This window comes from Ambystoma mexicanum, chromosome 1q (assembly GCF_040938575.1).
Source record: "Ambystoma mexicanum isolate Mex_15411 chromosome 1q, UKY_AmexF1_1, whole genome shotgun sequence".
NCBI lineage: Eukaryota > Metazoa > Chordata > Amphibia > Caudata > Ambystomatidae > Ambystoma > Ambystoma mexicanum.
Genome location: NC_090922.1, coordinates 1,223,448,385 through 1,223,472,807, shown reverse-complemented (window position 1 = coordinate 1,223,472,807; position 24,423 = coordinate 1,223,448,385). Strand labels below are relative to the sequence as shown.

Genomic DNA, 24,423 nt, shown 5'->3' with positions numbered 1-24,423 from the left:
CTGACTATGTACTAACAGGCTTCTTTTTCAGCGGGGTGCCTTCACCTCCAATCATTTGCACACTGATTCATTTGGGTCAATGGCTTTGGGGAGGGGTTGCCCATGTGTGTGCACCAACAAGGTCAGAGGTGTGGGCAGTTGCCTTTGTGTGTGCACCAACGAGGTCAGAGATGTGGGCATTACCCTACATCAAGAAAATTCTTAAGTGAACCATAGTATTTCATAATTTTTTTTTTAAAAAAAGAATTAAGGTTAAAATTGACAAACAGAAACAGAACATATTTCTTTTTTTTAATAAAGGGTAACAAAGTGCTTATACAATGTGAACAAATATAATAGTTGATAAGGCAAAATACAACCAAAAGCTTAATAAAACATTGTTTACATGTACACAAATACATACAATAAGCAATTATGAATAATCATGCTTTTTCGAAAGCATTATTTATTTACAAGAAACATTTTTATTGGTATGTAGAGGTAGCAGAAGAGAGGTTAAGACTGGATTTTACGCAGCTAGCCTTTAAGGGAAAAGTAAGAAGACATAATATCAGCAGACCACAGATGCGTAATACTACTCCACTATGCAGATTCACTTGGTTGCATTCCCTGAGGACCTGCTGAAGGTTTGGGTTTCTGATTTTCTAACCGCCACTGGGTCGACCTGAACATACATGTGCAGAAGATCAGATTCATATATCCTATATGACTAGCAAATGAAATGGATGTGGGATGAACCTTTTGGGTTCTAGGTAAACCGATGTTTTGCAGGGGCTAATTTTTATGAACTGTACATGGGGAGCACTGAAAAGCAGTAAAACCCCGCCAACTTTAAGTGCTATATTGCTATATACAGATTACAGTTACCTACATGTCCCCCAACAAGTAGATTTGTGAAATGGGCCTTTTAGTTCTTATGCTTTCTTCTCAGCTTTTTTTGTTAAGTGTCCACTACTATATACTAAGTTTACCACTGTACAAGTAATTTAAGTAAACAAACAACCTGCTAGGTACACTTTATCAGAAGTCAATGGTATGTTAGGAATGAGTATACATTTCAAACAAATGTCTAGTCTAATTAATGCACCATTCTTACCACTAATTGCCAACCTTTTTAGGGAGACCCGGTAAAATGTTAATCAGGATTACGAGCAGCAGAAAAAACAAATGCCTCTTTTCAGACAAATTCCACATAATAGCGGAACAATAAAGTTACCCAAGACTTGACGAGTCCCAATATGACATCGGCAATACTTCTACATTTTAATGCAAGTGCCATGCAGAACGTTGGTTTTAAATGCTTTAGTACAATTTTCTGCTGCACTCACCCTGCATCCCTACCTCCCAAACAGAGACAAAAACTCAATGGTATTGCATGATTTCCCCCTTTTGATATGTTTGTTTGTAGTTACTCAGGTTCTTAAAATAAATCCTTTTCTATTGATTCTTGCATTGCAGACAGATGAGCAAATTATCTGGCATTCTTGAAACAATCACAGAAAAAGACCCTTTCACCACTGAAACATGTTACTTTAGCAACTAGACCCAAGGGAAGACATGCTGCATTTAGGGTCCAATACTCAGATGTGTCGCGTGGGAGCAGAATAAGCTTGAGATAGCACGTGGAACATTTGACTGTATCCAATAGAAACTGACTTGGAGTCTAGGCCAAGAAGCAAAATATTGATGTTCGTTTTTAACCATTGAAACCCAACTGTGTATCGATAGAAACAGGAGACCTTTGGCAATTGGGACCACTATCAAATTGTGAGGTAGATATGGGTATCATGGCTGTGCAAATGTCTAGAAATATCCTCAAACAGTGATGTTGTGAATGAATAGCAATATTAATGATGTGCAGTCGCATCAACTCTTAAAAAGGCCTTTCTATGCTCACAGAAAACTTTCTGTTTTACAGACAGGACACCGTATATAGAAATGATGATTTACAATAGTCAAAATACAAGTGTCAGTATCCGAGGGTGTGCACAGGTGAATCTCACTGCAAGGAGCAGCATTTCAAACTTCAATCACACTTTGTAAAGAAGAATCATGTGTCCCTCTTGGAAGAAGAGTGGCACAGTTTTCCCAATCATTTACATAAAGATCACGGTGAGAGTCTGGCAAACGTCTAACTATGGATCTATTTAGGAGGCTCTTATGCTTCTAGGGTCGTGCAGGAGAGCGGCATCGGTATTGGTGAGGAGGTGCTATGCTAGGAAAAGCAAGATACTTAGGATAGGTGGGCCTCAATGTACCTGGTGGTCTGAGAGCGAGTCCTAAAGGCGAGCAGTGAAGACGGAGAAGAGATGGCTGGCTGCCTGGCCTTGTGGTGGGGGAGGAAACGAGGGGCGTTGTAGATTGTTGGTGGTATGGGAACCCATTGACGTCACCGGTGAGCACAGCTTGAATTTCCGCTGGGTGATAGGAGGCCTGTTTGTAATAGGCCTAGGGTATGATCCACAGAGACTTGGGGAGTATTACGATGAGAAGTGTTAACTCATTCAGGGAAGTCAGCGCTGGCATTACATGCACAGAGCATCAATAAAAGGCATGTCACTGTGTTTTTCACTACCTGTAGTTTACAAATTAGGATTGTGAGACCTATGTGCAGGCAGTTACCATAGACAAGCCTCAAGAAGCTTTGACATAGGATTTGTTCAAAAGTGCGCAAGGAGAAAAAACAGAATAGAAACACTTGGTTCATCTGAGGTGCCCATGAGAAAATGAAATTAAGGCAGACGCAGAGGCCCATGGCCTCATGCTTGTCGGGTCCAAGACAGTGAGGCTGTAAAGAAGATTTCCACAGACCAAAGAGATGGCTAAAGATCCATCCTTTAGTCTCCATTCAATTTGAAGTTGCTGGCGTGCACCAAAATATAAATGGACTGGGAAAAAAAGGAGGAATAGAGCCAGTGATTTCAAGTTTGAAAAGAGTTTGTGTGGTGTAGATTTAAAAAAATGTTTGAGAAGGGGAGCAAATCTAAGTCGATTTAAAAGATGATTGAGAAAGAGGAGGGTGTGGTATGGAATAGTATGTGTTCCATTTGAAAGGATGGAGGATAACCAGGACAGAGATCAACAGGATAGAGACAGGCGAGGGAAGTAGGTTGTGCAATTGTGTCAAATCACACAAAAGGTCATGTAAGTAGGTGAACATTTGAGAGGTTCAGCAGGTGGAGAGTTCAGACACTAAATAATTCATAGTAAAAGAACTGCCATTACTGCTTTTTAGGTTTATAATTTCGATTCCTGACCAAAATATTTCTTGAGGTGGAATTTTCTATTATGCACCTAGCTACCATCCTACTGTATGCACATATCATTGAGCAATAGGTTTAAAATAATTAATGCTTGATGCTATCGTTCCATCTTTACTCAAAGGATGCTTCCGTGTCCACAAGAAACTGTTATAAAATCATGTAGAGATAGTCCAGCAATGAATACGGAACTGGCTACTGAAACCATGCCCTTGAACACAAATACATTTTCATATTTTCTTTGACAAAGAATCTAAGCTTCAGCCATTCCTTCTATGTGTATAACCACATAATGACTAGGGCTTTATAAGTCTCAATCACATTTTTGTAGATCACTCCATTTGAGATGAAGTAGCAAATCTGCATGAAACAAATAATAACCTAAGCTATGTCTATAATAAACATAAGGCATATTAGTTATCAGGCCATTATTTGGTTGACAGCAAACAAGCAGCACTACACTACACTGTGGACACTTAAGAAAAATAGCATTTAATAAATAGTTACATTTTTTAAAGTTTATAAAATAAATGTTTTATTTGAAGAGGGTTTCTGTTTATAATATTAAAATTAACTGGGTAGTATTTGGTTAAAGGCTGCATAAACCAGTTTTGATCATAAACAATGGATACAGTATTTTTAGAATGCCTTTGTCTTTTCAGACATTATTAGAGCTATCAAAAATAAAGCTAGCTATTTGGTGGTTTGTTTTTAAACTTACTGTTCATTGCCTTTCAAATTCTACTGTAATGTTGTAGAAAAGGAACACCCCTTTCTTCGTAATGGTAAACATGATTACATGTGACATTGCGTTATGTGGCGCAAGTTTATCAAATTATTCAAAAGCATTACATTGAATGAATTAGTCACGTTAATGACAGATAAAACCTGATCAACATCACAGTGGTCCAGCTTTGCCAAGTAATAAAGCAATGGTTTTGCTGTTTTGTGAACATCTGCACTTAAAAACACAGAAAATTAATAAAAAACTGTACACAAAATTGTATCTACATTTTATTTATAATGTCTTCAAATCCCTGGGTGAGGCTCGGAAAGGTGGTCCGGTCGGCAGGATTTTGCTCCCAACATTTGCTCATCAGCTGATAGACCTGTTAACAAGATGACAAGATGAAACTTACTTTCAATTGCTACATTTCTCCTCAATATTTTCTAAAAGGAGATAACAAATGAAACAGATTTTACACTGTATATAGCTCTCATTTTTAAATAATTAAACAAGTTACTTCTCAATGGCCAATGTAAAGTGGAAACTGGTGGAACTAAGTGGGGCCCAGAGTGACACATATCTTTAAATAAAGATCACAGAGCTTTAATATAAACATGGTAATGGGTACCATTTTCGCTCCTCTGTGTCCTAAGCAGGACGGTGCACCAGAGTGGTCAATGGAGTCCATTCTTTTTTCTTAAACAATTTTTATTGGGCACAGCAGTACTACAGCACAAAATGTTTAAAGCTCAAAACATGCACAATATCAACTGTCGATAGAACATTTGTGGATTTGGCATTGCAGAAATTCAGTAATATGGATAGTTTGTATTGCGTGCTCAGGAAATAGATAGCCCCATTCAAAAGAAAACTTATCTTGCTGCCTTAAATCAAGTCCCATATCAAATAAACTAAATCCACTCGTACAAATGGTCGTTTTAGCAGGGTTTGAAAACAGTGCTCTTTTACTAACAAACCGACCACAGCACCACCAAGCAAGACAAGGAAAGAGCAAATAAGAGTGCGAGAACAGCAGACGAACAAGGATTGGGCAGCAGATGGGAATGGGAAGGACTGGCAGACTCTCCACGTATTGTTCGCAGACATCTCTTCGCTCATACATAATTTGCTCCTTTGCAGACAACAGAAACTCTTTTCACACAACAAATCTTCGGATGTCATTTATTCTCCCTTACGGGGGAGACCTTTCTCATGGGGCCAGGACGGTGCTTCCTCAGTTCCCCTGGCTCAGAAATCGTGAACCGAAAGCAGAGGTACGCGGGTAGGTGGGAAGGGACAGGAAGTCCGGGGAAGCTGGCAGAATCAAAGAATGAATCGAATGCAAGAGTTGGGAGGCCTGGACGTCAGAGTACCATGGGTTGACACCCTGTCAGATACCCTTTTAACAGTGAAATAATGGCAAGAGAAAGTTTAGCTTGGCAAGATCGTGAACCAAGCTATCCAAAAGGAGAATTGCGACTCTGACTCGCACACACATATACGACAGAGAATAAGAGGGTTGCGGACCCAGAAATACAGAAGAAAGACAGCCTTAGCAGGAGAGTGAACCAGGCTTTCAAAGCACCATTTTGTGAGTGTGGGACTAGCATCCTCATTTAAACCCGAGAACAAGAGGGTCAGGCACCCTAAAAGAGATAGAAGGAAATACAGGAGAACCACAGCATTCGCAGGTGAGTGAACCAGGCTGTCAAAGAACTCTACTGCGAGTCTGGGACTCACACCCACATTTAAACCTGAGAACAAGAGGGCCAGCAACCCTGAGAGAGAGAAGTAACTACTAAGATGGACCATACTTGGCAAGAGAGTAAACCAAGTTGGTTGTGACCAATACCGCGAATCTCGGAGCTGCACCCATATTAGAAACCAGTGGTAAAGTGAACTTTGTGTATCATAAGTCGACTTCTGGGCTTGTGTAGTGGAACAAGCCAAGAGCCAGGGGAAAGGAGTAATTCCCATATATTGGAACAAATCATCCTTGAAAGAAGACATTTATTCTGATTAATACAATCAGTGAGATTAGGAACTTTTCCTTTGATGAAGGAGTTTCCATCAGCACCTTTTTGAGAGCGAAGTATCCTTGCACTTTAGATTTATGTTATTAGTGTTAGAGTCAGAACTAGGGTTTCAGGACACAACAGTTACTGACATTTTATGTTGACATCCTTACAGTTTCACCAGCTTCCTTTGAGGCAGGGAAACCCCTCTTACTACCTAGGGACAGGGAGGCATTCTTCCAAACCCTCAATTTTACTTTAATAAAGGTTTATAACAACTATGTCACCACCGTGTCAGACCCTTTCTTCTGTGGCTTTTCATTTTGTTATAGTTTGACACTTTCAGTATTTCTTTTTAATTTAACAGAATTTGTATTGACATTTTAAGAACCATACATTCAAAAGTTCATAGAACAAAATATATAATTTATTAATCTCATATGCAAATGATAACATCCAGTAAACTAAATGAGACTGACCATACCAACACCTAATATAATTAAATTAACTACTTCTGCTTTATAACAGGTTACATTATCTTCAAGAAACTAACATAAATATGAGATTCAAAAACCATAAAGAAGAATAAAAATAACCAGAAATATTAGTTTAATTAAAAAAAAGTTAAAATGGTTAAGGTCATCCAACCAAGGCAGACATATTTATAAGAGGTCTGCAAAACTAGACAAGAATTTCACATAAATACAAAACAGACACATAACAAGGGGCTCGGGAAGATCAAATGAGAACAGCAAGAATAACTATATAAATAGCAACTGTGATGCATACATCAATATCTGTATGAAATAATGTCTCAGTATACAATTTGTTCAAGAACTATGTGCTGACATATTATACACATAATAAATAAATGTCCTTTCATATTTGCCAAACAAGTGCTGGCGTGTTAGCTATACATCTCACTATCTTTGAATTTGACAAATATTATTTAACCAACCTTTAATGTTAATTTTATGAAATTGTTTCAAATTTGACGTAATCATTCTAATAGCAATAGCTATAAAAATATCATTCAGAATATAAGAATCATGTCCATTGCATTGAATGAGAGACTACCAAACAGAATATTACGGAAAGATAGAGGGATATCTATCTTAAAAATACTTTAATGATATTTCTACACCTGTTCCTAAAAGGATTGAATATAGATTCACTCAAAAAAACATGCCTTTAAATGACCCCACATTGGCATTACATGACCAACAATTCCCATCATTAACCAGCTTGGTGCTAAATAATTTCATAGGAATAGAAAACAACTCTGTATAAAAACAAATATATTTTGAGATAAGTTATCTGAGATTGCCATGATCTTAACCTTCCTCCATATGGTAGACCAAACATTTTCATCAAATACAACCCCACAATTAAGTTCCAATTGCTGTTCAGAAGAACGTCAAATGCCCAGTGCTCTATTGCTAATAATTATCCTATAACAATGTGCAGCTTTAAATAATTCATTGGTTATAACACATTGTAATCTATACTGTTTAGGAACAAGTTTGTTTTCTGGAAAGGAATTCATATTATCCGAGCAAGCAGTCAGCAACTTACTATAGTGACAGACATCCGAATTCATTAGACAAAATTTTGTTTTAAATTCTTCAAAAGACAAAATATTTGTAGCAGAAAACAGTGATACCTTTCTTTAGCCACTATTTCCAAAGGCTACAGCTCCCATTAGTTACTATCTACTTGTTGCACCATATTTATGGAGAACATAATCTTGATAGATTGTCATCGGTTAAAAATAAAAACTCCATCGGAATAGAAGTAGTCAAATGGAGTGACTTAGACTACCTGGAAGTGGAATGACCAAAAATATATATTAGATCATTAATAGAAAATGGATACACCAGCTCCCTTTTAACAGACGACCAAGAAGGGGGATTCTCAGTAAACCCAAAGGAACCAATTTTGTGCTCGTTTCAAAATTAAGGCCTTATGGTAGCACCTAAAACCAGGAAACCTAACACTTCAATTATCATAGGAATTTTTTTGGTTACGAAGCACAGTTCTTTTATTTCTTCAGTTGCCTCATAAAAAATTCAGGAGACTCGAGTTATTAGATTTAAACAAAGATAAAGGTAAACGTTTTAGATCATACACTATTACTGGAGATAACATTTTAATGCATTCAAGATAACCTAACCAAGTCAAATACATTGGATACCACATAGCTAAAGTGTCTATTTAATGAAGTATCTATAGCAAGTTTAATAGTTTCATTAATTGATGAAGAAATATAAATCCCCAAATATTTAATACAGGTTTGGCACCACTTGAGTCCAAATACATCAAATTCATGCTTAGGACATTATGAATTAAGGAGGTAAAAGGTTGGATTAATTTATAACATGAAATTGGGGAAAATAAATCTAATGTATTTTATAATATTGGGAGAGTAATATTCTTATTTATCATGAAAAATTAGCACATCATAAACATAAGCAGAAAATGTAATTTTATGTTTACCACACTAGATTCCTGGAATACCCATCTCTCGTATAATAAGTTCCAATAAAGTTTCAAGCAATAATGAAAATAAAATAGGTGATAATGGGCATCCTTGTCTGGGATCAGAATATAAAAGTTTAACAAACAATCTAAAACCATCACTGTGACCATGTCAACGTAAAGTCCCAAATAAACACCCCCACTTCACCCTGTTGAAAGCTTTTTCTGCACCAAGAGCAACTGCAGCGTAGATTATCCCTAGAGTTTTTATTATTATTTATAGTGTAAATCACATCACATAGAAGTCTTGTGTTGCTGGACATAACTCTCCCTTTAAAAAAATCTAACTTGATCGATTTTAACATTTTAGGAGCATATGGGTCAATTCTATTCGCTAAAGGTTTAGCAAATAGTTTACAATCCGCATTGGTAAGGCATATAGGTCTATAGCTCTAAGCATCTTCACAATCTTTATCTGTTTCAGAAAAGAGAATAATGCTTCTGCAAATTATCCCGAAGCTTTGCCTACCATTGAGAAGTATGAAAATAATGACTCTAATCTAGGAGCAAGTTTAGAGGCAAAATGTTCTAAAAAATTCTATAGAGACCATCTGGGTCCGGGGCCACACCATTGTTTAGATGCTTTATAGACTTATAAATGCCATTAACATGATGTAAGGAGATTAAGTCCATCTGAGAATAAGAATTTCTACCTACTTTGTCAAAGAAGGAGTTAAAGTTAATGTGCAAGTTATTCTGCCCGGTAGTATATAGTGTTTCATAACATTTATTAAATATATCCAAAATGGCAGTAGTGACCCTAACTCCCGGTTCATTTTTATTAGAAGACACAATACCCGTTTCCTTTCTAATTTTCAGTTAAGACTCAAGTGCTTTACTCGCTTTATTGGACTTTCATATTTTATGGATATATATTTTAATATTACCCCTGCAAGCTTGATACAATCATTTTTTATTTGATAGTATAATGACAGGACATTGTGGAATAATTCATATTTTGTATTCTGACTATAAGTTTTCTTCAGTGTATTAAGCTTTCTAAATTGAGAATCATGAATGTTTTCTAGTCTTTTTTTCTTTTTAATCACATAGAAAATAATATGGCACCTTAAGGCTGATTTATATGCATCCTAATTATTAACTGGGGAAGTATTATCCGAATTATTATCAAAAATGGTTGGTCAAATGAAAGAAAAGATCATTCAAATTCCCTATACTGCAGTAGAAAATGATTGAATCTCCATCTTTCTTCATCTCTGTGGCTCAGTAAGTTGTGCATTTGTAAAGGTTTTATTCTCGCGCCAAAGCGCTTGTGTGCCCGCTCCCTTTGTCACGGTTGCTTCCTTGTTTGTGTCCCCTCCCCCGTCCATCCCTCCCAATGCGCTCCCATTTGCTGGCAGGCCCTTTAAATTGGCCACCCAAGACACCCCCTGCCCTGGCAGCATCTGGTGCTTTGGGCTAAGGACAGCTCCAGTGCTGTCTGCCGGTGTCCGCCGTGGTAGCACGTATCCTGGAGCTGTCAACCTGCTGCGACTGATCAGGTAAGTTGAATCTGGGTGTGTTGTATTGTGCAATCTGAAAAACATAGCCTTTTTCTCCCCTTTTGGGAAAGTTGAATCTGTGTGTGTGTGTGTATTGTGCTGTGCTCACATACTTAGCCAACAACTTGGCCGTGTGCACTTCCTTGCATCGTAGGTCCTGTTCTGTGCCCCTCCCCACCCCTACGTTTCCCTTCCTTCCTCTCGCATCTCAGCCCTTCCCTCTTCAATCTATTGTGTACTATTCTAACACTGTCCCGTGCTCCACTGTTTTTTCTGGAATTACTTTGCATTACCTGGATTCTTCTTCTATGTTGCTGTTGTGTTCTGTGCCTTGTTGACTCTATTAACTTGGTGTTTGCTCTCTGCGATTTTTGATTTTGTGATGCTATCCACGGTTTGTGGCATCACTTTGCAATTGCCTCAATTGCCTGCATTCTTCACTTCTAGGTTCCCTGCTGACCTCTGTGTTTTGCTTTTGGTCCTGTATTGCATCTGCTTTCTTTTTTTTTTTTAACATATTTATTTTAGTTAGCACACAGGAAAACAAAGTATCACATCAATTCAGCACTTCTTTACAACTTTGACTCAAACGTGCATCCCCATGTACCCACCCCCATACTTTGTTACTGGCTGTCCCTCGAGGCCTTCTCCCTCGCCAATTGAGTCCGAACCTCGGCTCTCCAGCCCTCAGAATCACGTACATCATTAGGTCCTTTCCATGTATCTCTTCGCTTCCGCCCCCCACCCCTTAGTTCTGGCTACCTTCCAGGACCTGCTCATCCACCAATGGAGTCCGGTTCCAGTCTGCTGCCCGCTGGGCATTCAACACCAAACATGGTTTATGTGTCAGGGCTGGAAAGCGATGGTCATAGTCTATCACTGGAGACCACATGTTTGTGAAGCGGTGGAGGCGGCCTCTGCATGCCGCCATGATTTTCTCGGCGATGAAGATGTCCCAGAGCTTCAACCACCACAGCACCATTAGGGGGCCCTCTGGGGATTTCCATGTCCTGGCTATTGTGATTTTCGCAGCCAGGAGGAGTTGTGTGATGAGTGCCGCTAGCGGGCACGATCTTGGAAAGATGCCCGGGATCGGGGTCCCCAGTAGGAGTGGCTCCGGCTCCAGTGGCAGCGTGATCTGGGTAATGTCTGTAATGGTGGCAATGCACTGGGTCCAGAAGTCCGCCGCCACTGGGCAAGTCCACAGCGGCGCCAGCATTGTGGGTCCAGGGATGGATTGAAGTGGTGCAGTCGGAGCGGCGGGTAGTACCATCTCAAGAGAAGTTTATGCGCACATTCCTGATTGGTAATGCAGAAAGAGGACGAATGCGTGCGTGACCAAATGTCAGTCCAATCTTGATCCTGGATCGGGGGTCCCAGGTCTCTTTCCCACTGCGACATATATGTTGCTTTAGGTGCCAATGGATTTACCTGGAACAGACGGTACAACGTTGAAATACGTCCTCGGGCTGGGGGGGTCAGCCGCAGTTAGTTCCAGCGCATCAAGCTCCCGTGTGGCCGCCAACCGAGTCTGGGGATGTGAGCACCAGTGCCTGATTTGGATATACGAGAACCTGTCAGACTCTGAGAGATTAAAGTCTCTTTTGCATTGGATGAACGTCAGAGGCTGGGTACCTTCGAATAGCTGACTCAAGGAGCTAAGGCCTCCAGCGATCCAGTTTCTAAAGTTCGAGGGGGGAGAACCCGGGTTAAAAGGCCGGGTTGTGGAACAATGGGGCTGACGGGCTCAGGTCACTCGGGATGCCTCTGGATTTGCGTGCCCGATCCCATGCCTTTAATGTCTGCTTAGTCGATGATAGGATGGATGGCCACGTCCGCCGCAGTGAGGCAGGAAGGTGTAGGAGAAAGCGCAGGGGGAGAGGTAATCTGGATTGTTCTATGTCCTTCCATTTGGAGCGCCCTGAAGCAATGGTCCAGGCCCGAGTGTGAGCTATCTGTGCTGCCATCTGATACCGCTGGCGGTCAGGGACCCTGAGGCCTCCCTGGATCGGGGCAAGTAGCATGGTATTCAGTGGGATGCAGGCTTTCTTCCGCTTCCATATAAATCGGAATATCTTCCTCTGAAGTCGCTGTAGCGGGGGACGAGGGATGAGGGACTATAATGGGGAGGGCTGAGCAGGCGTAAAGAAATTGTGGTAGTAAGTTCATCTTACATGCCGTAATGTGACCTATTAGCGAAATTTCCTGCTTGAGCCAACTGTCCAGGTCTTTTTCTAAGGCTTTAAGTAGAATCGGGAAGTTTGTCCGGTAGGTGTCTGCAGGCGAAGCGGGGATCTGCACCCTGAGGTAGGGGATAGACTTTTCGCTTAGTGGGATCACGCACTGAGATCTGAAGGACTCCTTATCTCTCTGGTCTAAGCCTATCCCCAAGGCTGAAGATTTCGCGAAATTGATGGCAAATCCAGAGACCTTTCCGAATCTATGGATTTCCGCCAGGGAGGCCCTCAGGGACCGGGAAGTGTCTGTTATGGTCAGCATCACATCATCGGCGTAGAGCGCGATCTTATGCTGGGTAGGGCCCACTTGAAGGCCTTTGATTCTGGCACTGAGGTGAATCCACTGGGCCAAGGGTTCGAATAACCATGGCAAAGAGGAGGGGGTAGAGGGGACACCCCTGTCTGGTGCTGCATGTTAAGGAGATCGGGCCGGTCAGTAGGCCGTTCACTCGGAGGAGAGTCGGCGGGGTTTGATAATTCGCTAAAACAAGCTTGAAGAAGGCTGGCCCAACGCGGAACGCTTCCAAGGTAAGACGAAGGAACGACCAATCTACCTTGTCGAAGGCCTTGGTCGCGTCCAGGGCTAGCAGGGCGATTTTCCGAGAGTCTCGCTTAGCAATCTCAACCAGGTTGAGGACCCTGCGAGTGTTGTCCGTGGTGGCTCTGTGTAGGATGAATCCTGTTTGGTCTGGATCTATGACGTCCGGGAGTATCTTCGCTAGACGGTTTGCCAGGACCTTTGAATAAATGTTCGCGTCTAGATTTAACAAGGAGATGGGTCGATATGCCGCGATGTCTTTGGGATCCTTTCCTGGTTTCAGTGCTAGGACTGTGATCGACTCTTTCATCGACTGGGTTATCGATCCTGAGGTGGCGAAGGAGTTGAAGAGAGTCGTCATGGGAGCCAGCAGCTGGGGTCAGAAGAGTTTGAAGAATCGTTGCGAGAACCCATCTGGTCCCGGGGCTCTTGGTTTTAAGCTTTTGATGGCCTCGTCGATCTCTTCTCTGGTTATCGGGGCCTCCAGCTCTTCTCTTCTTGGAGTTGCGATCTGGGGTAAGGCGGCCCCCTGCAGGTAGGAACGCTGTTCTTCGCTAGATCTTGGGGTAGCCAACATTGTATCGGTGAGGTGAGCCTCTGCAATTCTTAATTTATCCTGATCAGCGAATTAGACTGCTCCCTGGGGGTCCCGGAGGCCTATAATAGTGTTCCTTCTCTTGACTCTTGCCAATTTTTCCACTAGGAATTTATTCGCATTGTTACCTCTGGCATAGTAGCTCTGCTTTGTTTTGGCTAGAAGCTGGGCTGTGTCCTCCGCGTAGTGGGCCTCCAATTTCTTTCGGGCCGTCTGTAATGCTCGGTATGTTCTCGGGGACCAGTTTCTGGCCTTACACGCTGTCGCCGCCTCCAGTACTTTGTCGTCTAGAATGCGGCGGGTCTGTTGTTTTGGTTTGTGATAGGCCGCTCCTCGGGATATTAAGACCCCTCTCACCACGGCCTTCATTGCGTCACACGTGTTCGCTGGGGAGGTATCTTCGTTTTTGTTCTCTTCAAAGTACTGCTTTATTGTTTTAGCCTGCACGTCTCTCATGGCCATGTCTTCTAGGATCGGGTCATAGAGAGACCAGCTGCGCCGTGGGGACGGGTCAGGATTATGGGCTCTGAGCGTTAGCGTTATGGGCGCGTGGTCCGCGAGGATTCTGGGTCCAATGAGGACCTCATCTGTGACTGTCAGGATCTGCGGGGATGCCAACAGGAGGTCAATGCGAGAGTATGTTCTATGCACATAAGAATAGCACGAATAATCTCGCTCCTCTGGATGGAGGACTCTCCAGGTGTCTACCACATCCAGGGTTCAGAAGAGTTTGAGTAGCGCTGTCGCCAGGCTAAAGTCTCTGCGGGCTGGAGGGTGCGATCTGTCTGCTAAGGGGTCAGGGACTCTGTTGAAATCTCCTACGATGATGGTTTGGCCTTCAGCAAATGGAGGGAGGGCGCTGTCTAGGGCTGAGTAGAATACCTCCTGCTCTTCATTAGGAGCGTATACCGAAATCAATGTGTACAGTTAGCCGAGCATTCGGCACTTCATCGCCATAAAGCGGCCCTTCGGGCATAGCATGGAGTCCAGGATTTGCGGCTTAAGGCCTTTGGCGATCAAGATTGCAGTGCCGCCCCTCTTCGTTCCGTTGGATGCCAGAAATTGCAGTGGGAATTGCCGGTCCCGGAGCCCCGTGAAGTCGGCTAGAATCAGATGAGTCTCCTGGAGGAAGACAATGGAGGTCTCGTCATTCTGGATGCGTCTCAAGACCGCTTTCCGGTACTACGGAGCATTGAGGCCTCTGACATTCAGTGTCAAGAACTTTAGTTTCTGGTGTGGGGGGGCGTTCCCTGAGCGTCCTCTGGAATGGGGCTCTGCTTATCGCGGGGGCGGTGGGGGTATTCAGTCTTCATCTCGTGGCTCAAGTTCAGTGTGGTTTTCCTACGGCTGGGTTTTCTGTACCCTCCAATGGGAGGGTAAACTTTTAAGTGGGTGGGGGGCCAGCATTTCCCATGCGGGCCTTCCCCTGGCCAACAGGGCCAAAACTGTCCTGCCAGCCAACGGGGCTGGGATTCCTGTAACTGTACTCCCAGCCAACAGGGCTAGGATCAAACCACATAATTTGGTTCGTTTCAAAGAGTGGATCAGTGACATACTCCTTGGAGTCGGGCATGGGCCGCTCGGGGCCCGCAGCATCTCTGACGTTTTCTTAGGTTTATCGAATCGGAAATTTCATGATCGCTGTGGGTGGAAGGGTTACTTTACTTTCCATTGTCTCTGAGCTTTGGACCAGGGTTGCTGTTGCTGTTTCTGGGGTCATTGCTCCGTCTCCCCCGAGGGACGTAGGGGACTATGGGCTGTTGAGGACTCCGGGGAGTTAGAGTGCAAAATGGACTCCGAGTCCTCCAGACAACTTCTTACGCTGAACGCCTTGGAACGTGAATTGGAGAGTGGACGGAAACAACCATCGATAGCGTATTTGCTGGGACTGCAGGAACGCAGTTAAGGGCTTCAAGGCTCTTCTGTTCTGTAGGGTCATCAGCGAGAGGTCTTGGAAGATCTGAAGTTCAGTGCTCATGAACGAGAGCTCATCCTTAGTACGGCTTATTGCCGAGATGGCCTCTTTGGTGGCGTAGAAATGGACCCTGGTGATTACGTCGGGCGGACCGTCAGAGTCCACCCCACGTCTTGGGCGCAGTCTATGAGTGCGGTCTAGGATGAGCTGGGTTTTGTCCATGTGTGGGAGGAGGGCTTGGAAGAAGTTGCCTATGTATTCTGGTAATTCTTTGTCTGGGACCGATGACGGGACCCCTCGGATACGCAGGTTATTTCTACAAGCCCTATTTTCCAGATCCTCCTGTTTAAATTCGAGTACCTCGTTCCTGTTCTGTAGCACCTGGAGGTTGCGTCTCAGCTCTATTAATGCGGCATCGTGGCTCTGGGTTAGGTCCTCTACCTCTCCAAGTCTCTGCTCCGCTTCTGTGAGTTGGTGGTCTGTCTGATCCATCCGCGTAGACAGTTCAGTCATGCAAGACCGGAACTCAGCTTTGATGTCCCGCATGAAGGCCTGGATGTCATCTCTAGTGGCTAGCTTTCCCTGTTCTTCGGGGGCATTCTGTAGGGTTAGCTTCGGGAAAGGGGCTGACCTCTTCGTCTTGTCTGCGGCCAGCAGCATGGCGGAGATATCGGAGGATGTGGTTGTTTTAGCTGGTTTCGACATCCCGTGTGGATTATGGATCTGAACCTCCCGGGGCGGCGGTTTTAGGGGTGGGTCTGGTCAGCTATTCCGCAGGGGGACACCCCAAGTGGTAGAGGCTCCGGGGGGGTGCCGTCGCTGGTGCAGGGCCTCAGGCTGTGCGCAAGTCAAGGGTCGGTGGGCCAGGGCGCCCCTGGAAGACATGAAGGAAGCCAATGCACAGCCCAGAGGCGAAGTGGTCGCGACCGCTTCAAGCGGCCACGGGAAGCCAGCACCCCGAGAGACCCACTGCCAAGCCCTCACCTTCTTCAGGGCCGGAGGACCCCAGCTGCCGTTCTCAAAATTCTCAGGGGCGGGGAGGGCCGCGGCAGGCTCCTCGTCCATCTTCAGCGTAGCGCCACTTCTGGGCTCGGGAGCTCCCGCTGGACCAGAGCCACAGGGACAGGGCCCGTTCTTCCCTCGCCGGGGACACCGCCAAAAGTCAGCGTGGGGGGGGGCACCAAGGTGGGACGAAGGCCGCACCTCGCCCGCTGCACTCGCTCTTCCAGCAGTCGCAGGGCCGGACTCCCGTGCAGTGTCTTCGTAGCCACTGCCTCTGGTTGCTTCAGGGCTCCACCTTGGTGTCCGAGACAGGACAGGGATAGCTTCCCGCTCGCTCCTTGTTACAGCGCGGGGCTCGTCACGTCCGCCATCTTGGATGTGCCGGTTGCGTCTCGGCGCGAGAGTGGGGCGTCGCCTATTCAGGGGCTAGTAGGGGGAAACAGGGCCCCAGCGGCTCACATCAGATGCTCTGCGATCTCAGGAAGCCATTGATCCGTGCGACAGCACGATCCGATCTGAAACCATCGAATGGTAGCTGGTGGCCCCGGGCTCCGGACGGAGGCCATCAAGGAAGCAGCAGAATCGCTGGTGCTCCTGGCCACGCCCCATCCGCTTTCTTTACTTCCAGGTTCCCTGTTGTGATTTGTGCTTTGCCTTGGTTCTGTACTACATCTGCATTCTCTACATCTAGGTTCCCTGTTGTGCTTTTCTCTTTGTGATGGCTCTGTACTGCATCTGATTTGTAGGTCCATTGTTCTGGTTCTTTGTTGCCCCCCTTGCCTTTTGTGTCCCCCCTGTGCCTCCCTGTCTCCCCCCCATGCGTGACCTCCCCTCCCCCCCTTATCTGCCTGGGCTCCCTTCTATCACCTCTCTTTCCTCTCTGCACCTCCTATGGTGCTCGCTGTCTCACCTATCTTTTCTAACTGCTTTTCTATCTACTATACCATCCCTCTCATCAAGTCTGGCAGGAAGAAGCTCAAAAGGGACATCCTGGTCTCCAACCCAGGCCTCCCTATTGCCGATACCTATACCAGTGATTCCTCCAGACAGACCCTTATTGATATACTCTTTGTCGTTCACTCTCCAGGCCTATGGACCCCCCATATGGTCTCTGTTCTCTCTCCTTTTTCCTCTTCTCTCATTAATGGTGGCAACCGGTGGGAGTACCTCCCAGACCCCTTCCACAACTCTAAGACCATCAATAATGTCTACTTAAATGGCACAGTCTTGGCCCAGGGCCCTCAGACCAATCTCCTCCTCTTTAATAGACGCTTCCCAAGCCTTATCAACTTTCTTTCCTGTCCTGCTATCCCTTTTTACCCCTCTCTTGCTCCTCTGCCTCCTCCTGAAGCTTCTCTGGCCACCCTGTTGCCTCCCTCTTCTGCCACCCCTCTGGCACGCTCTTCTCCCTCTTCGACTACCCTGCCTTCTTTTCCTTCCTCCTCTGCCCATCCTCAGGAACCTCCAACACTGCCGCAGAGTGTACCTCTGCCCTGAACCCCTCCCTGGAAGTCCTTCAAATGTGGCAATGTGCTCCACATCGCTACTCTCGTTCAGCTGTCTAACACTCCTCTGACATCCGCCATCTCCTGGAAGAGCTTTCTTTGGATATACTCAGTTTCACCGAGACTTAGTTCACGGCCTGATCTGTCACGAGTTTCAACACTCTCCTTCCCGACGGCTACAAGATCCTCTCCGAACAAAGAACAAACCGTCCCGGTGGGGGTGTAGCCTTGATTTTCCCACAGTGGATCCCTTCTTCTGTCATTCCAATGCATCACTACTACTCCTTTGAATGCCTGGTCTGCAGGCTCTCCATCTCGCCTGACCCCTCTCTCATTGTGGGCACTATATACAGGCCGCCTGGCCAGGTCGCCCTCTTTCTCTCTCAGCAGGCTTACCTCTCCTCCTCGCCCTTTGCCTCTACCTCCCAACTTCTCCTCGGCGACTTGAGCATCCACCTGGATGCTACCAGCCCTTCTTCAGGACTCTTTCGCAACCTCTGCGATTCTATCTCTTTCTCTCTCTATTCTTCCCTCTGGACCGACTCATTCTGCAGGGCACACCCTGGAAGTTCTGATCTACTCAGACCTCCCCTTCTCAAACACTCTCACGACTCCTCTCCCTTGGAGTGATCTCTTTCTCCTTTCTTCCCACCTCTCTCTCTTGCCCGCAAGTCAAGCCGACCCCAGCACTGCCACCTACCTTCTCGGTCATCCGACCCATGAAGCGTGTGTCAGTTGAGGCTTTTGCAGCTACTTTCTCTCCTCCTCCTGCACCTTTGGCTGACTCACAACGTGACACAGCCAGGGTCGGACTGGGACAAGAAGAGAAGAAAAAGCCCCGGTCACCCAAAAAAAAGTGGCCCACCCTCACCTCTAAAAAGGGCCCCACCCCTCGCCTCACGACCCTTGACCTCTGATGACATCACCGAAAGTGATGTCATTTGACCCCATACCAAAGGGACATCCTGCGAAGCGATGAAACACAACCTTTCACCCCTTGACAAAACAGGGAGTGGCATCAAATAGCATTGTTCCTAAGTACACTAAATTACTGTGAATCCAAGCAGACGTCCAAGGCCAAATAATAATATTATTGTATAGCACTTACGCTTAAGCTCTTTTTTTATAGAACAAATATGCATACAATATCACCTAACTTGTGTTGGTACTCATTTTACGACCTTAAAAGGATGAAAGGCTTTTTGAAAAAAAGAAATGAAAAAAAAATTAAAAAAATAAAATAAAGATTTTAATTGTTTTTTCTTCCAAACCGGCCCAGGCATGGCCAGAAACCGGCCCCCACTCCCCAGGGACGATTCCCCTGTCATGTGGATCCACTTGAAGCACAAATCCAAGTGCAACTCCTTGGTAGGATTCTGACCTCACCTCCCTTAAACGCAAGTGTAGGGCAGCAGAGAGGAAGTGGAGGGACTTGGGCGCATCCCCAGAAAAACTAACTTGCCACCTTCTTCAAAGGGAGTACAGACTCTGTCCTCTCTAAGAAGAGAGCCTACATCCAAGCCTGCATCTCTGCGGCAACTAACAACTCAGCCGAACTTTTCAAAATCAGCAAAGAGCTGGCCAATCCTGCTGCAGTCTCTACCTTTCCTGTTCCCTCCCAGGTCCTCTGCACGGGCCTTGGTCTCTCATTTCACTACTAAAACTCAGGACATCCTGTCCACCCTCTCTTCCTCTACCTCCTTCTCTACCACTCCTGGGCCGTATGAGGCCGTCTCTCCTCCTCCTTTCTCCTCCTTTCCCCTGTTTACCCATGATGATCTATGAAAGTCTCATCAAAGCAGGTTCTCCCCTGCTCATCCAGAACGATCAAGGACCACATCGACACCCTTGCTCCAGCCTTGGACAATTTCTGCAATCACTCCTTTGCCACTGGAACATTTCCCTCCCCCTTAAGCAATCTCTTGTGCACCCCCTTCTAAAGAAGCCCTGGGCTGATCCTTCCTCTCCGGCTATCGCCCGATATCCATCACTCCTTTCCTGGGCAAGCTATTGAAAAAGCTGCCCATCTCCGTGCTTAAACTACATACTGAATCTGTTGGTTGCCTTCATGACCAGCAGTCTGGCGTCAGAGCTTACAGAAGCATGGAAACTGCTCTCCAACACCCGTGAAGACTTGCTCTCCAATCTTGACTCTAAAGTCCCTTCAGTCCTCATTCTCCTTGATCTGTCCTCTGCTTTTGACACAGTCAACCATGGCATCCTGCTCAATAGTCTCTGGGGTAACCTTGGTATTACTGATCAGGCCCTGGCCTGGTTGACCTCCTTTCTCACTGATGACCCCCTCAGGTCCAACTCGGCCTTTCCTCTCTTCTATCTCTCTCTTTCTACTTCTGGTGTTCCCAAGGGGCCCAACCTTTCTAACTGGCTCTTCAACCACTACCTGGGCACCTCGTGCCCACTGCATTGCTACTTTCTGCTCCAATTTTCAATGTTATGTGGATGACACTAAGCTCGCTTTCAGGCTCCCCCCTCAGCCACCTCTGCTTATTCTCTCATACCAAACTCTCTGGCCGCAATTCAGGAATGGTATGCTGCCAATGATCTCTGCCTTCATGCCAGTAAGACAGAGATCCTCCTCATTGGGACACCCACGCCCTCCTTTCCTCACTCTCTCTGGCTGCTCACTCTGGGCCTTCTTCCTGCTCCTTCCTGTGAGGCTAAGAACGGTGTCATCTTCGACTCCACCCTCTCCTCCTCTCTTCATATCTCGGATGTCTCTAAGAAGTCAAACTATCAGCTGCACCTCTTCAGAGGTATTTTTCCCTTTCTCACTTTCCCCCAGAAACCCACTGTCTGCAGAGCTCTGGTCCTCTCTAGGCTGGACTATTGCAACAGCCTCTTTCTACATCTTCCTGCCTCTACTCTTCTACTGTTCCAACTTATGCAGAACAGGACTTCAAGACTTGTCCTTGGCCTCAAGCCCACGGATCGTATCTCTCCAGCTGTGAAATCTCTTCACAGGCTCCCCGTGGCTGCAAGGATCAACTTCAAGACCCTCTGCATTGTCCACAAGACTTTCTGGCGGTTGAGACCGCTCTACCTCCAACTTTCTCTTCCAAAACATCTTCCTTCTCAAGCTCTCTGCTCCTCCACCTCCAACTCTCTGAAGGTTAGACAGTTTTCCAAGCAGAGAGATGGGGGCAGAGCTATCTCCTCGGCTGGGGCTTCCCTCTTGAACAGCCTCCCTGTCTCTCTCAAACTTGAGCAGAACCTCTTCTGGGTCCGAAAGCAACTCAAGACTTTCCTTTTCACTTCCGCTTTCTCACTCCCCCTGCTGATGTAGCCGACTGCTACGCGTGCTGGTCACCCTATGAACTCGGGCCCAGGCTCCTGCATGTCCAGTTGCCCTTGCACTGCCTTGGAGCTCACCAGTACTTAAGGGTCTGTATCTGCAACCCTACAGTCCCTTCTTTCTGCACGTATGAGCCACCCACTGGCTACACTTGTAAGTTAACTTCACTTCCCTCTTTTTCTCCCCCGTGGCACTTCTCCCCTTTTCTCTTCCCCACACTTGTGCGATCTGATTGACATATTGCCTAGTAAGATCGTTATTTTGTCCTCCCTTGTTTCCCCTTCCTTATCTTGTCACGCCTAGAAACAATTCTGTACAGGCGCGTTGTAAATGCTACATCATAACATATCAAATTGATAACCTTTTTAATATCATTAAGGTCCAGCGTTGTAATAACTGGGGCACAGTCTGATATAATGTTCTCTATTTTAGAATTCACTACAGTTCTGGATAAAGTTTTAGAAATGCATACATAGTCTATGGGTGAAAGTTTTATGAGGTATATAAACTGTAGGATGTGCAATCCACCATGAGCCAACTAAATCTGTCTCAGAAATGCAATGAAGAAATTCTTTGTAATTTTACAGGTTTTAAATATACATTTTGACCTTTTATCCATAAAGGGATCAATGGTATTATTAAAATCACCACAGACTATTACATTTGGTAAATCGGATTGCAAAATCATTTAAAAAATATTCATCCAAACTTCAGGATCAGAATTATTTGAGCCGTATACATTCAAGACAGAAATTAGCCAAAACCCATCTTCCTTCATCGTCTGAATTCTTATGTATAATTTTGGAATGTAAACTTTTATTAATTAAATTTGCAACCCCATTTTGCCACCCATCAGCCTGACTTGATATAACATCCTCTACCCAGAATTTCTTCAATTTCATTGATTCCTGCAAAGATAAATGAGTGTCCTGAATGCAAGCAATAGATGGATTGAATTTCATTGTTTAGGCTAGTCTATTATGGCTTTTGATTGGATGATTTAACCCTTTAATTGTTCAAGAAATACATTTGAAAGCCATTAGAGTGTATCTGATTTTTTGGATACATTTATGAAACGCAGCAACACATTGGAACGTAAAATATTACAATTCAGACGCAGCTGGTCAGATAGCACAGTGAGTAGAGTGCTTGCTTTGACATCCGTACAGAGCCTGCCGACGCAGGTTCGAATCCCGGCAGGGCCAAACTCAGCCTTTCATCCTTCTGAGGTCGATGAATGAGCACCACACACCATGGGTAATAATAAACAGCGCTCAGATTCCTGAGGGTTTGTATCGCTATATAAATGCTAAATTATTATTATTGTTATTATAATACTCAAAGAGCTAACACTGTTTTGCTGAAGTTGCTTATAATCAAATAAATGGAGTAAATGAAGAGACACAAAATTAGAGCATAAAGATCCACAAATCTGTAAAACCTGACATAAAAGCATACAAACAATAAGTCTGAACAAAAAAAACCTCAGACACAGAAGGCATTGCATATATAAAAAGACCCTAAAAGGAATATTTGCTAGAAAATAAACAAGTTTGCAGAATATTTTTTAACTGGGTGAAGTGACGCCTGGAAAACAAAAAAATTAAAAAAGACCAGACACTATTCCCTCTCCTCATCCCCTTTTCTCAGTTAATTAATTAGATAAGAGCCGGTACACATATATAATATTCAAAGACAGAGATTTATGTAACCTCTTTAGAGGTTGAAGGCTGTTCACTGGTTTCGGTTAAGGACATATTAATATTTTCCATTTTTAATGATCTAATGAATGATGTAAGATCAGTTGGGTCATCAACTAGTGGTTTTCCCATTAATAGTCACCTTGAAATTACCAGGATGATAAGAGTAGTTAAAAATGTTCAAGAATATAGCAGGATCACCTCCTTCCTTTGGAAAACCAAATATATGCAGATTGTTTCTATGACCTCTACTCTTCAATTCTTCATTATGCATATGAAGATTCTCGACTAATTTTTCCAAAAGAGAAACTTGCAGGGAAACGTCTTCCACTCCACTGATCCTTTTCTCCATCTCCCCTATCTTGGCCTCAAATATGGACCATCTATCGTTCAATTGCTGGAGTTTTTTTTGTGGCTTCCATAAACAACTTCAGAGCCCTTAGCTCCAGCAAAATCGCTTGCATACCAGGATCCAGAGATGCTTGAGAGGGAGGTGGAAAATCACTATTGGGTCTCTAAAATGTAGATGAAGGAGGAACAACTGAGGTAGGATTTCTGAACCTTTCTGAGTGCCTTTTTGAACCCATATCAAAAATCCAGTCACCAAAATGAACCATCCACCACACAGCTCATGAATCATATATACATTTTTACTTTGCAGTAAATGTTTGTATGTGTATTGCAATATATCACTACCGTTTGTTATGTAAGTAACAAACAGAATTACTCCCAGCTGGAAACACTGCCACAAACATTATTTTCCCACATAAAACAACCATGGGAAAGATGTAGTTAATGTAGTCACTTTGCACATATAAATATTCTTACCGCTTGAAATGTATTAAATTGCCATTGAATGGCTCCCCACAAGTATGCAATTCGGGAGACAGCCGCCTCCAAGCTCAACATAACGTCAGCCCGCTTCTTTACCTCATGTGACACAGCGTCATGTGAACGCGATACCGCTCTAAATGACCAGCTTTTAGACCTCGGCTTCAATAAAGAGGAAGCATATGAAATCATGACCTTCTCCTTTTTAAAAGGTCCTCTTGCAGCCCCCGGGTCACATCAGCATAATTTTTCAAGTCTTGGTAAGATTAATTCAAATCCTCTTGTGAAGCAGTGTCTTGTGAACCCAACACCGCATTAACGCTACCAGCCTGCAGACAACGGCTTCAGTAAGTAGGTCCTCGGTCCTCCGGCAGCCTCTGCTTGCATTTGCATCGTTTTTCCAGATATCTTCGAGGTTCTATCTCTGAAGGCTGCAGCCATTATTTCCGAGGCAAAGCCACACACCTCACCTTCAGTATTTCTGACTTTGCTACAATGAGAGCATGGTAGACTAAGGGCATAGATCCAAAGAGGAGATTCAGCAAGGGGGAAAACCCACAATGTTAGCAGAAATGGGCTGCTAGGGAGTACAGTCACCAATCATCTCAACACTGTCCAAGACGTTTAACCAAGAGCCTGTCACTTGTTTGCATGTCCAGAACATGTGCAGTTCTGTACCTGCGACTTCTCATAAACCTAATGCACACCTGATGGGACTCAATTTGCATCCAACCATTCTCACTCG

At 44.6% G+C, this 24,423-nt stretch overlaps 1 protein-coding gene across 3 annotated transcripts in view; it reads right to left on the bottom strand.

Annotated features, from left to right (window-relative positions):
- Nucleotides 1–277: 277 nt before the first annotated feature.
- JAK1 (Janus kinase 1) overlaps nt 278–24,423 on the bottom strand; it is a 1,055,078-nt gene continuing 1,030,932 nt past the window's right edge. For all 3 annotated transcript variants that reach the window (XM_069641985.1, XM_069641984.1, XM_069641986.1), the window contains one exon: nt 278–4,369. In XM_069641985.1, coding sequence (XP_069498086.1) covers nt 4,268–4,369 — 102 coding nt within the window. In that variant the 3' untranslated portion in view covers nt 278–4,267. The remainder of the gene's footprint in view (nt 4,370–24,423) is intronic.